The sequence below is a fragment of the Mustelus asterias genome, chromosome 7 (assembly GCF_964213995.1).
Source record: "Mustelus asterias chromosome 7, sMusAst1.hap1.1, whole genome shotgun sequence".
Lineage (NCBI taxonomy): Eukaryota > Metazoa > Chordata > Chondrichthyes > Carcharhiniformes > Triakidae > Mustelus > Mustelus asterias.
Genome location: NC_135807.1, coordinates 24,072,424 through 24,085,166, shown reverse-complemented (window position 1 = coordinate 24,085,166; position 12,743 = coordinate 24,072,424). Strand labels below are relative to the sequence as shown.

The following is a 12,743-nucleotide window of genomic DNA, read 5'->3' as shown; positions in this document are numbered from 1 at the left end:
ATATGATCCCTGGAAGGGTAGGGGGTTTTAGTTCAGTCAGGCAGCATGGTCGGTGCAGGCTTGGAGGGCCGAAGGGCCTGTTCCTGTGTTGTAATTTTCTCTGTTCTTTGTTCTTTAGTATCAGAGAGCGTACAGAAGAGTTTTATAGGAATGGTTCCAGGGTTGAGAAACTTCAATTTTGAGGATAGATTGGGAAAGTTGGGGCTGTTGTCCTTGGAAAGGAGAAGGCTAAGAGGAGATTTGATAGAGATGTTCAAAATCCAGAGGGGACTGTTTAGAGGAGAAGGGGAAAAGTATTTCATGCTCATAAAAGGATCGAGAACCAGAGGGCACAGATTTCGTGATTTGCAAAAAAAAACAAATGCGATATGAGAAAAACTTTTCACACAGTGAGTGGTTCGGCCTGGGAGTGTGGTGGAGGCAGGTTCCACTAAGGCATTTGAAAGGGCATTAGATTGTGCAGAGGTATGATGAAAAGGCAGGGAAATGAAATTAAGTTATGATGCTCGTTTGGAGAGCTGGTGGAGACATGATGGGCCAAATATCTCCTTTTGCAGTGTAACAATTCTGTGATACTGCAGTGCTGATTTTCATTTCAAAATGTAATTGTTTTAAAATGATTTTATTGTCTTGGCCTCAATCATTCTTGACAACTCATTCTAGTTGCTGGAAATCTTCTGTGTAAAATAAAATTAAATTAACAGATTTAGGTTGTAAACTTTTCATTCAGAATCTTGAATATGTGCCCTCTTATTGAGTATATGAATGGGTTTGACTTCTGTTAATATGTATGTCATATACCTCTATAAAATCTCAACATATCTTTAGGCTGAAGACTCGACGTTTATCAGATTGTTCCTCAGGGGTCTGACTAGAGTGTTCACCACAAGCATCCTTTGGGGACAGGGTTCTATGCACCCTGGTTTTTGCTGTACATTTCTTTGCACTTGTGGAGTCTCCATCACTTTGCTGTTAGCCACTTGTCCCCAAGATAAATATAAACGGGTACCATATAATTGGGATTACGGAGACATGGCTGCAGGGTGACCAGGGATGGGAATTGATTGTCCCAGGGTATTTAATATTTAGGAAGGACAGGCATAAAGGAAAAGGTGGTGGAGTGGCACTGCTGGTTAAAGAGGAAATTAACACAATAGTGAGAAAGGATATTGGCTCTGATAACGTGGAGTCTGTATGGGTAGAGTTGAGAAATACCAAGGGGCAAAAAACATTAGTGGGTGTCATATATAGACCCACAAACTGCAGTGGTGATGTTTGGAATGGCATTAAACATGAAATTAGTGATGCATGTGATAAGGGGATATCGGTGATCATGGATGATTTTAATCTGCACATAGATTGGACAAATCAAATTAGCCACAGTGCCGTAGAGGAGGAATTTTTGGAGTGTATACGGAATAGTTGTCTTGACCGATATGTGGAGGAACCAACTAGAGAGCAGGCCAGCTTAGACTGGGTACTGTGTAATGAGAAGGGAATCATTGCTAATCTAACTGTACGAGACCCTTGGGGATGAGCGACCAAAACATGATAGAAATTTTTATCAAGATGGAGAGTGAAGTAGTTGACTCGGGTGCTAAATCTTAATAAAGGAAACCATGAGGAAATGAGGCATGAGTTGGCTTTGATAGATTGGGGAGAGTTACTTAAAGGGACGATAGTGGATAGACAATGGCAAACACTCAAGGAACGCATGGCGAACTGCAGCAACTGTTTATTCCTGTCTGGACAAGAGCAAAATGGGTAAGAGGGCCAATCCATGGCTTACAAAGGAAATTAGAGAGCGTATCCGATCTAAGGAAGAAGCATACCGATTGGCCAAGAAAAATACGAGGTCTGAGGATAGGGAGCAGTTTAGAATTCAGCAAAGAAGGACCAAGGGATTGATTGAGAAGGGGAAAATACAGTACGAAAGTAAGTTTGCAGGGAGCATAAAGACTGACACTAAGAGTTTCTATAGATACGTGAAGAGAAAGAGGTTCGTGAAGACAAATGTAGGTCCCCTACAGACAGAAATGGGGAATGTATAATAGGGGACAGAGAAATGGCCGAACAACTGAATACATACTTTAGTTCTGTCTTTACAAAAGAGAACACAAATCAGATGCCAGAAATGTTGGAGAATGCAAGATTTAGTGAGAGGGAAAAACTGAGGGAGATCAAGAAATGGTGCTGGGAAAATTGATGGGACTGAAAGCGGATAAATCCCCAGGGCCTTATAATCTACATCCCAGAGTACTTAAAGAAGTGGCTCTAGAAGTAGCGGATGCATTGGTGGTTACCTTCCAGGATTCTATAGACTCTGGAACAGTCCCTGCAGATTGGAGGGTAGCTAATGTCACTCCAATATTCGAAAAGAGAGGTAGAGAGAAAACAGGGAATTATAGACCAGTGAGCTGAACATCGGTAGTGGGGAAAATTCTCGAATCCATTATCAAGGACTTTATAGCAGAACATTTAGAAAGCAGTGGCAGGATCAGACAGAGTCAGCATGGATTTATGAAGGGGAAATCATGCTTGACAAATCTGTTGGAATTCTTTGAAGAAGTCACTAACAGAGTTGACAAGGGGGAACCAGTGGATATGGTATATTTGGACTTTCACAAAGCGTTTGACAAAGTCCCGCACAAGAGATTATCATAGAACATAGAACATAGAACAGTACAGCACAGAACAGGCCCTTCGGCCCACGATGTTGTGCCGAGCTTTATCTGAAACCAAGATCAAGCTATCCCACTCCCTATCATCCTGGTGTGCTCCATGTGCCTGTCCAATAACCGCTTAAATGTTCCTAAAGTGTCTGACTCCACTATCACTGCAGGCAGTCCACTCCACACCCCAACCACTCTCTGCGTAAAGAACCTACCTCTGATATCCTTCCTATATCTCCCACCATGAACCCTATACTTAGGCCCCCTTGTAATAGCTCCATCCACCCGAGGAAATAGTCTTCGAACGTTCACTCTATCTATCCCCTTCATCATTTTATAAACCTCTATTAAGTCTCCCCTCAGCCTCCTCCACTCCAGAGAGAACAGCCCTAGCTCCCTCAACCTTTCCTCATAAGACCTACCCTCCAAACCAGGCAGCATCCTGGTAAATCTCCTCTGCACTCTTTCCAGCGCTTCCACATCCTTCCTATAGTGAGGTGACCAGAACTGCACACAATATTCCAAATGTGGTCTCACCAAGGTCCTGTACAGTTGCAGCATAACCCCACGGCTCTTAAACTCCAACCCCCTGTTAATAAAAGCTAACACACTATAGGCCTTCTTCACAGCTCTATCCACTTGAGTGGCAACCTTTAGAGATCTGTGGATATGGACCCCAAGATCTCTCTGTTCCTCCACAGTCTTCAGAACCCTACCTTTGACCCTGTAATCCACATTTAAATTTGTCCTACCAAAATGAATCACCTCACATTTATCAGGGTTAAACTCCATTTGCCATTTTTCAGCCCAGCTTTGCATCCTATCTATGTCTCTTTGCAGCCTACAACAGCTCTCCACCTCATCCACTACTCCACCAATCTTGGTGTCATCAGCAAATTTACTGATCCACCCTTCAGCCCCCTCCTCTAAGTCATTAATAAAAATCACAAAGAGCAGAGGACCAAGCACTGATCCCTGTGGCACTCCGCTAGCAACCTGCCACCAGTCCGAAAATTTTCCATCCACCACCACCCTCTTTTATCATACAAGATTAAAGTGCATGTGATTGGAGGAAGTGTATTGAGATGGATAGAAAACTGGTTGGCAGAGAGGAAACAAAGAGTAGGAACTAATGGATGCTTTTCAAATTGGCAGGCAATAACTAGTGGGGATCTATGCTGGGGGTATACTACAGGCCGCCCAACAGCCCACGGGAAGTGGAGGAACAGATATGTCAGGAGATTCTGGATATGTGCAGAAAAAATAGGGTTGTTGTAGTGGGAGACTTCAATTTACCTGGTATAGACTGGAAAGTGCTTTGGGCTGGGGGTCTGGATGGGGAGGAATTTGTAAAATGCGTACTGGAAGGTTCTTTGGAACAGTATGTAGATAGCCCAACTAGAGAGGGGGCTATACTGGATCTAGTTCTGGGAAATGAGCCCGGTCAGGTCGTCAAAGTTTCGGTAGGGGAGCATGTGGCAAATAGTGACCACAACTCTGTTAACTTTAGGATAGTAATGGACAAGGACGAGTATTGTCCTAAGGGTATGGGTGCTAAACTGGGGGAAGGCTAACTATAGCCGGATTAGGCAGGAATTGGTGGCCATTGATTGGAAGAGGCTGTTCGGGGGTAAGTCCACGTCTGGCATGTGGGAGTCTTTTAAGGAACAGTTGATAAGGCTGCAGGACAGGCATGTGCCTGTAAAAAGGAAGGATAGGAAAGGTAGGATTCGAGAGTCGTGGATAACCAGGGAAATTGAGGATCTGATCAAAAAGAAAAGGGAGGCGTACGTTAGGTCCAGGCAACTGAAAACAAATGGACTTATGGAGGAATACAGAGAGAGTAGGAAAGATCTCAAACGGGGAGTTAGAAGGGCAAAAAGAGGTCACGAAATGTTCTTGGCAGACAGGATTAAGGAGAACCCTAAGGCATTTTATTCATATGTTCAGAACAAAAGAGTTGTCAGGGAAAAAGTCGGACCTCTCAGGGACAAAGGAAGGGAATTATGCTTAGAACCCAAGGCGAATAGGGGAGATCCTAAATAAATACTTTGCATCGGTATTCACAAAGGAGAGGGACTTGTTGACTGGTAGTGTCTCAGAGGGAGGTGTTGACCCGTTAGGGAGAATCTCCATTACAAGGGAGGAAGTGTTAGGTTTTTTAGGTAACATTAAAACTGACAAATCCCCAGGGCCTGATGGCATCTACCCTAGACTGCTCAGGGAGACGAGATGTAATTGCTGGGCCTCTGACGGAAATCTTTGTCCTTCGTTGGACACAGGTGAGGTCCCTGAGGATTGGAGGATAGCGAATGTGATACCGTTATTTAAGAAGGGTAGCAGGGATAACCCGGATAATTATAGGCCGGTGAGCTTGACGTCCGTGGTAGGGAAGTTGTTGGAGAGGATTCTTAGAGACAGGATGTATGTGCATTTAGAACGGAACAATCTCATTAGTGACAGACAGCATGGTTTTGTAAGAGGGAGGTCGTGCCTTACAAATTTGGTGGAGTTTTTTGAGGCAGTGACAAAAACGGTTGACGAAGGAAGGGCCGTAGATGTCGTCTATATGGATTTCAGTAAGGCATTTGACAAAGTCCTCATGGCAGGTTGGTTAAGAAGTTAAGGCTCATGGGATACAAGGAGAGGTGGCTAGATGGGTAGAAAACTGGCTTGGGCACAGGAGACAGAGGGTAGCAGTCGAAGGGTCTTTTTCCGGCAGGAGGTCTGTGACCAGTGGTGTTCCACAGGGCTCTGAACTGGGACCTCTGCTATTTGTGATATATATAAATGATTTGGAAGAAGGTGTAACTGGTGTTATCAGCAAGTTTGCGGATGACACGAAGATGGCTGGACTTGCGGATAGCGATGAACATTGTCGGACAATACAGCAGGACATAGATAGGCTGGAAAATTGGGCGGAGAAATGGCAGATGGAATTTAATCCGGATAAATGTGAAGTGATGCATTTTGGAAGAACTAATGTAGGGGGGAGTTATACAATAAATGGCAGAGCCATCAAGAGTATAGAAACACAGAGGGACCTAGGTGTGCAAGTCCACAAATCCTTGAAGGTGGCAGCACAGGTGGTGAAGAAGGCATATGGTATGCTTGCCTTTATAGGACAGGGTATAGAGTATAAAAGCTGAAGTCTGATGTTGCAGCTGTATAGAACGCTGGTTAGGCCACATTTGAAGTACTGCAGAAATCTTTCAGAATGTTCTGGACAGGTTGGGTGAGTGGACAAGTCAATGGCAGATGCAGTATAATTTGGATAAATGAGGTTTTTCACTTTGGAAGCAAAAAAAAGAAGGCAGATTACTACCTGAATGGCTGTAAATTGGCTGCGGGACCTGAGTGTCCTTGCACATCAGTCACTGAAGGTAAGCATGCAGATGCAGCAGGCAGTAAAGAAGGCAAATGGCATGTTGGCCTTCATTGTGAGAGGTTTCGAATACAGGAGCAGGGATGTGTTGTTGCAACTATACAGGGCCTTGGTGAGGCCACACCTAAAATATTGTGTGCAGTTTTGGTCTCATTTTCTGAGGAAAGATGTTCTCGCTCTCGAGGGAGTGCAGCGAAGGTTTACCAGGCTGATTCCGGGGATGGCGGGACTGATGTATGAGGAGAGATGAGGTTAGGATTATTTTTGTTGGAGTTCAGATGAATGAGGGGGGATCTCATAGAATCTTATAAAATTCTAACATGTCTAGACAGGATAGATGCAGGGAGGATGTTCCCGATGGTGGGGGAGTCCAGAACCAGGGGTCACAGTCTGAGGATTCAGGTAGACAATTTAGGAGGTGAGGAGACATTTCTTCATCCAAAGAGCGGAGAGCCTGTGGAATTCATTACCACAGGAAGAGGTTGACGCCAAAACATTGAATGTATTCAAGAGGCGGCTGGATATAGCACTTGGGGCAAATGAGATCAAAGGTTATGGGGAGAAAGCAGGATTAGACTATTGAGTTGGATGATCAGCCATGATCTTAATGAATGGCAGAGCAGGCTCGAAGGGCCAAATGTCCTCCTCCTGCTCCTATCTTCTTGGAGCCTCTACTGTCACTATCCATAATTTCAGTTAGACGACAAAAAGCATTTTAAAAGTGTTTGACCCTCGTTCCTAGAAGGATGGATTTAAGACCTGTCTCCTTGCCCTGTCCATAGTGGAGATCACGGGCACTATGATCACACCTTCAGGCAGAGAATTGAAAAAGATAATTGTGTTCATGGATTCACTGAAATGCAAAGCACGACCTTCATTTAGAAAAGTTGTGTTTTCAACCCCGTTTGGATTTTTTAATATAGAAGTAATAACTTTGCAATTACAGACTATCTCTCCATTCACTCCTTATTCAATGCTTAGATTCCTTCAAAATCCATTGTGTTCTAATTATTTCACCATTAACACTTAATTGTGTTTGTCATATTACTCGACTATAATGCATTTTATGACTTCTGAAATATCCCAATAATTACGAATGTCATTAATGTTTTTCCTTTGTTTAAGAAGGGTAGCAAGAATAATCCAGGTAATTACAGGCCAGTGAGCCTGTAGTCAATGGTAGGGAAATTATTGGAGAGGATTCTTCGAGACAGTATTTACTCCCACTTGGAAATAAGTGGACATATTAACAAGAGGCAACATGGTTTTGTGAAGGGGAGGTTGTGTCTCACTAACTAACTTGATCGAGTTTTTCGAGGAAGTGACGAGGATGATTGATGAGCGGAGAGCAGTGGATGTTATCAACATGGACTTGAGTAAGGCCTTTGACAAAGTCCCTCATGGCAGACTGGTGCAGAAGGTAAAGTCGCATGGGATCAGAGGTGGGCTAGCAAGGTGGATATAGAACTGCCTTGGTCATTGAAGTGGAGATGCCGGCGTTGGACTGGGGTAAACACAGTAAGAAGTTTAACAACACCAGGTTAAAGTCCAACAGGTTTATTTGGTAGCAAAAGCCACACAAGCTTTCGGAGCTGCAAGCCCCTTCAAATTCGCACCTCAATATGCCAACATCTTCATGCACAGGTTCGAACAAGACTTCTTCACAGCTCGGGACCTTCAACCGATGCTATACACTAGATACATCGATGACATTTTCTTCCTTTGGACTCATGGTGAACAATCACTGAAACAACTCTATGATGACATCAACAAGTTCCATCCCACCATCAGACTCACCATAGACTACTCTCCGGAATCGGTTGCATTCTTGGACACACGCATCTCCATTAAGGACGGTCACCTCAGCACCTCACTGTACCGCAAGCCCACGGATAACCTCACGATGCTCCACTTCTCCAGCTTCCACCCTAAACACGTTAAAGAAGCCATCCCCTACGGACAAGCCCTCCGTATACACAGGATCTGCTCGGATGAGGAGGATCACAACAGACACCTCCAGACGCTGAAAGATGCCCTCATAAGAACAGGATATGGCGCTCGACTCATTGATCAACAGTTCCAACGCGCCACAGCGAAAAACCGCACCGACCTCCTCAGAAGACAAACACGGGACACAGTGGACAGAGTACCCTTCGTTGTCCAGTACTTCCCCGGAGCGGAGAAGCTACGGCATCTCCTCCGGAGCCTTCAACATGTCATTGATGAAGACGAACATCTCGCCAAGGCCATCCCCACACCCCCACTTCTTGCCTTCAAACAACCGCACAACCTCAAACAGACCATTGTCCGCAGCAAACTACCCAGCCTTCAGGAGAACAGTGACCATGACACCACACAACCCTGCCACAGCAACCTCTGCAAGACATGCCGGATCATCGACACAGATGCCATCATCTCACGTGAGAACACCATCCACCAGGTACACGGTACATACTCTTGCAACTCGGCCAACGTTGTCTACCTGATACGCTGCAAGAAAGGATGTTCCGAGGCATGGTACATTGGGGAAACTATGCAGACGCTGCGACAACGGATGAATGAACACCGCTCGACAATCACCAGGCAAGACTGTTCTCTTCCTGTTGGGGAGCACTTCAGCGGTCACGGGCATTCGGCCTCTGATATTCGGGTAAGCGTTCTCCAAGGCGGCCTTCGCGACACACGACGGTGCAGAGCCGCTGAGCAGAAACTGATAGCCAAGTTCCGCACACACGAGGACGGCCTCAACCGGGATATTGGGTTCATGGCACACTATTTGTAACCCCCACAGAGTTTCACTGGCTGTCTTGTCTGGAGACAATACACATCTTTTTAGCCTGTCTTGATGCTCTTTCCACTCACATTGTTTTGTTTCTTAAAGACTTGATTAGTTGTAAGTATTCGCATTCCAACCATTATTCATGTAAATTGAGTTTGTGTCTTTATATGCTCTGTATGTGAACAGAATTCCCACTCACCTGAAGAAGGGGCTTGCAGCTCCGAAAGCTTGTGTGGCTTTTGCTACCAAATAAACCTGTTGGACTTTAACCTGGTGTTGTTAAACTTCTTCCTTGGTCATTGAAGACAGATGGTAGTCGTGGAAGGGTGCATTTCTGAATGGAGGGCTGTGACAAGTGGCATTCCTCAGGGACCCTTTGCTGTTTGTAATATATATAAATGATTTGGGGGAAAATGTAACTAGATTGATTAGTAAGTTTGCGGACGACACAAAGGTTGGTGGATTTGCGGATAACGATGAGGACCTTCAGAGGATACAGCAGGGTATAGATTGGTTGGAGACTTGGGCAGAGAGATGGCAGATGGAGTTTAATCCAGTCAAATGTGAGGTAATGCATTTTGGAAGGTTTAATACAGATAGGAAATATACAGTAAATGGCAGAACCCTTAAGAGTATTGATAGGCAGAGGGATCTGGGCGTACAGTTACACAGATCACTGAAAGTGGCAACGCAGGTGGAGAAGGTAGTCAAGAAGGCATATGGCAGGCTTGCCTTCATCGGCCGGGGCATTGAGTTTAAAAATTGGCAAGTCATGCATTGGCAGCTTGAAAAAACTTATTTAGGCCGCACTTGGAATATAGTGTTCAATTCTGGTCGCCATACTACGAAAAGGATGTGGAAGCTTTGGAGAGGGTATAGAAAAGACTTACCAGGATGTTGCTCGGTATGGAGGGCATTAGCTATGAGGAGAGGTTGGAGAAACGTGGTTTGTTCTCACTGGAGCAACAGAGGTTGAGGGGCCGCCTGATAGAAGTCTATAAGATTATGAAGGGCATGGACAGAGTGGATTGTCAGAAGCTTTTTCCCAGGGTGGAAGAGTCATTTACTAGGGGGTATAGGTTTAAGGTGCGAGGGCAAGGTTTCAAGGAGATGTGCTGTATTGTTCTTTGTTCTTTGAGATGTACAAGGCAAGTTTTTTTTACACAGAGGGTGGTGGGTGTCTGGAACTTGCTGCCGGGGAGGTAGATACAATGGTGACTTTTAAGGGGCATCTTGACAAACACATGAATAGGATGGGAATGGAGGGATATGGTCCCCAGAAGGGTAGGTGGTTTTAGTTATGTCGGGCAGCATGGTTGGTGCAGGCTTGGAGGGCCGAAGGCCCTGTTCCTGTGCTGTAATTTTCTTTGTTCTTTGTTCTTATCAACACCTTTTGCAGTTTCCACACAGCAAATGCAATAAATATGAGAAGGCCATTGGTTTCATTTAGTTCTTTCCAACTGTACTCTTATTTTAACACATGCCCCATGGACTAAATGTTGCTTTCCATTAAACTTTGAGATAGCTAGGTCCAACTGAAATATTGCAAGATGTATTTGATAGGAATTTGCAATTTGTAGTTCATAAATATGATGTAATGTTTGGCTCTAAGTTCACCTTAGCACAGTTAACAACCCAATGTCCTGGGGGTTATCATTGACCAGAAACTGAGCTGTATTAACCATATAAATACTGTCCTGCAGTGAGTAACTCACCTACTGACTCCCCAAAGCCTCCAAGGCGCAAGTCAGGAGTGTGATGTACCTGCACCACATGGACTGCAGTGGTTCAAGAAAGCAACTTACCACCAGCTTCAGAAAGGCAATTAAGGATGGGCAATAAATGCTGGCCTAGCCAGTGAAGCCCACCTTCCTTGAATGAACAAAAAAAAACATGAGTGTTAGTCGTCAGAATTTAACACCAAAGATATTAGGGCTGATGATCCAAAAACCTGGTAAAAGTGGTAGGTTCTAAGGAACATGTTAATGAACGAGAGATAAGTAGGTAGAGAGGTTGAGGGAAGGAATTCAAGAGCTTAGGATCTATATGCAGCAGTTGCCAGTGACGGAATGGTGAAAATTGGGGATGCTAAAGAGACCTGAATCAGGAGATTGAGGAGCTTGCGGTTGGCTGGAGGAGATTACAGAGATGGAGAGGGGCAAGATGATGAACGAGTTTGAAAGCAAGAATGAGAATTTTAACATCTTTACATTTCCAATGTAAGTTAGGGGTAGGATCCAGGATAGATTAGTGAACATAGGGGTGACAGATGCATAGGACTCTGTGGGGATTTGGAGAGCAGCAGAGTTTTAGATGAACTCAGGTTTGTGTAGAAGAGAGACTGGCTTAGAGAACACAGCTGTAGTCAAGTATAGAGGTAAAAGGCATGGATGAGGATTACAACAGCAGATGAACTAAGGTAGCCGAGGAATGCAGTGATTTTATATTTTCATCTCTGCAAAATCCTTGATGTTTGTAATTAGCATTGTATTTTAACAATGTGTCGTGAAGCCCTTCCCCAGAATTAATGTCAGAAGACTGAATTATTTGTATGGCGTTCAATTGTTTGGTGCCTGTGAGTGTGGTTGCAGAGAAACTGACAATGAGCAGTAAGCCTCAGGGGAGGCGATGGCCTAGTGGTGTTATCGCTAGATTATCAATCCAGAAACCCAACTAATGTTCTGGGGACCTGCCATGGCAGATGGCGGAATTTGACTTCAATATAAACAAAATCTGGAACTAAGAATCTACTGATGACCATGAAACCATTTTTGATTATTGAAAAAAACCATCTGGTTCACTAATGTCCTTTAGGGAAGGAAATCTGCCGTTCTTACCTGATCTGGCCCACATGTGACTCCAGAGCCACAGCAAATGCCCTTGGGCAACTAGGGATGGGCAATAAATGCCAGGCAACCGGTGGCACCCACGAATGAATTCAAAAGAAAGGTGAATTTTTCCTCTCCAAATACCTAATGTTGAATTGGAGACTCATGCTGTCTCTAAATCTCTCCCAGAACCACAAACTTCTCTCATATTTTCCAGGGATTTGTAACCCATGCTTGGAATTCCATAATTGTGTCCTTGGTATAACTCGGCATCTTCCCTCTGGATGTTTTCACTTTGTTGCCACTGCTGACTGACTTCTCTTTTTAAATTTCAAGATTTTTTTTGCTCTATTCTTGTATGTGAATGAGGGTTTGGAAATTAGGTTGTTTTATTTTAAAGTTTGGGGATTTATTTGTTGTAATATAATTTGGTGCATTTCCAGAGAGAGTTTTGTGAGGTTGCTATTTGAATGTGATTGACTTGCTGATTCTAATGTCATATTACTAAACAAAACCTTTAGTTCTCTCCCATTGTTGTGGTTTTCAGTTTAAGTATTGTTTGTTTGTAAAAAAAAATTAACTTGTATTAATGATTAAAAGCACTGCAATCCTGAGAGCGAAGTATGTTTCTAATATCTCTCTTGTCCTGTCTTTTTTTCTAGCCATTTTCAGAGGTGTGCTCTTCAGCCTTCTATTCACAGCCAAGATGTCGTATGGGGCTATCGATGGCAGCAGCTTCAGTGGACGCAACCCTTTTGGAGGGCCTTCCAGGCAAGGGTATCAACCTTTAGGTAAATCTCACTGTTTGGTAACCTTTCCAGAATATTTCATAGATATGTTTCTGGTTGTCAATCAACTCCACAAGTACCTGACGCTTTTAGTGAGTGTCTGGAGCACTTGCAAGCTGCAACATTTCTACCATAATCAGAATATCCTGTCAATTCAACCTTGAAGCAAGTTCAAAGCTACGCTGCTCTACATCTGACACACAGACATTGCCAGGAGGCACCATTTCATGGAGCTATCGCTGTGTTTCTCGTATTACCAACGTGTCTTTTAGAGTTTAGTTTATGCACTTA

General features: G+C 44.1%; 1 protein-coding gene across 2 annotated transcripts in view; it reads left to right on the top strand.

The window, feature by feature from the left end:
• Positions 1-12,743, top strand: part of tsnare1 (T-SNARE Domain Containing 1) — an 842,640-nt gene that overhangs the window by 190,447 nt on the left and 639,450 nt on the right. For both annotated transcript variants that reach the window (XM_078217021.1, XM_078217020.1), the window contains exon 2: positions 12,327-12,455. In XM_078217021.1, the coding sequence (XP_078073147.1) occupies positions 12,371-12,455 (85 nt within the window). In that variant the 5' untranslated portion in view covers positions 12,327-12,370. The remainder of the gene's footprint in view (positions 1-12,326; positions 12,456-12,743) is intronic.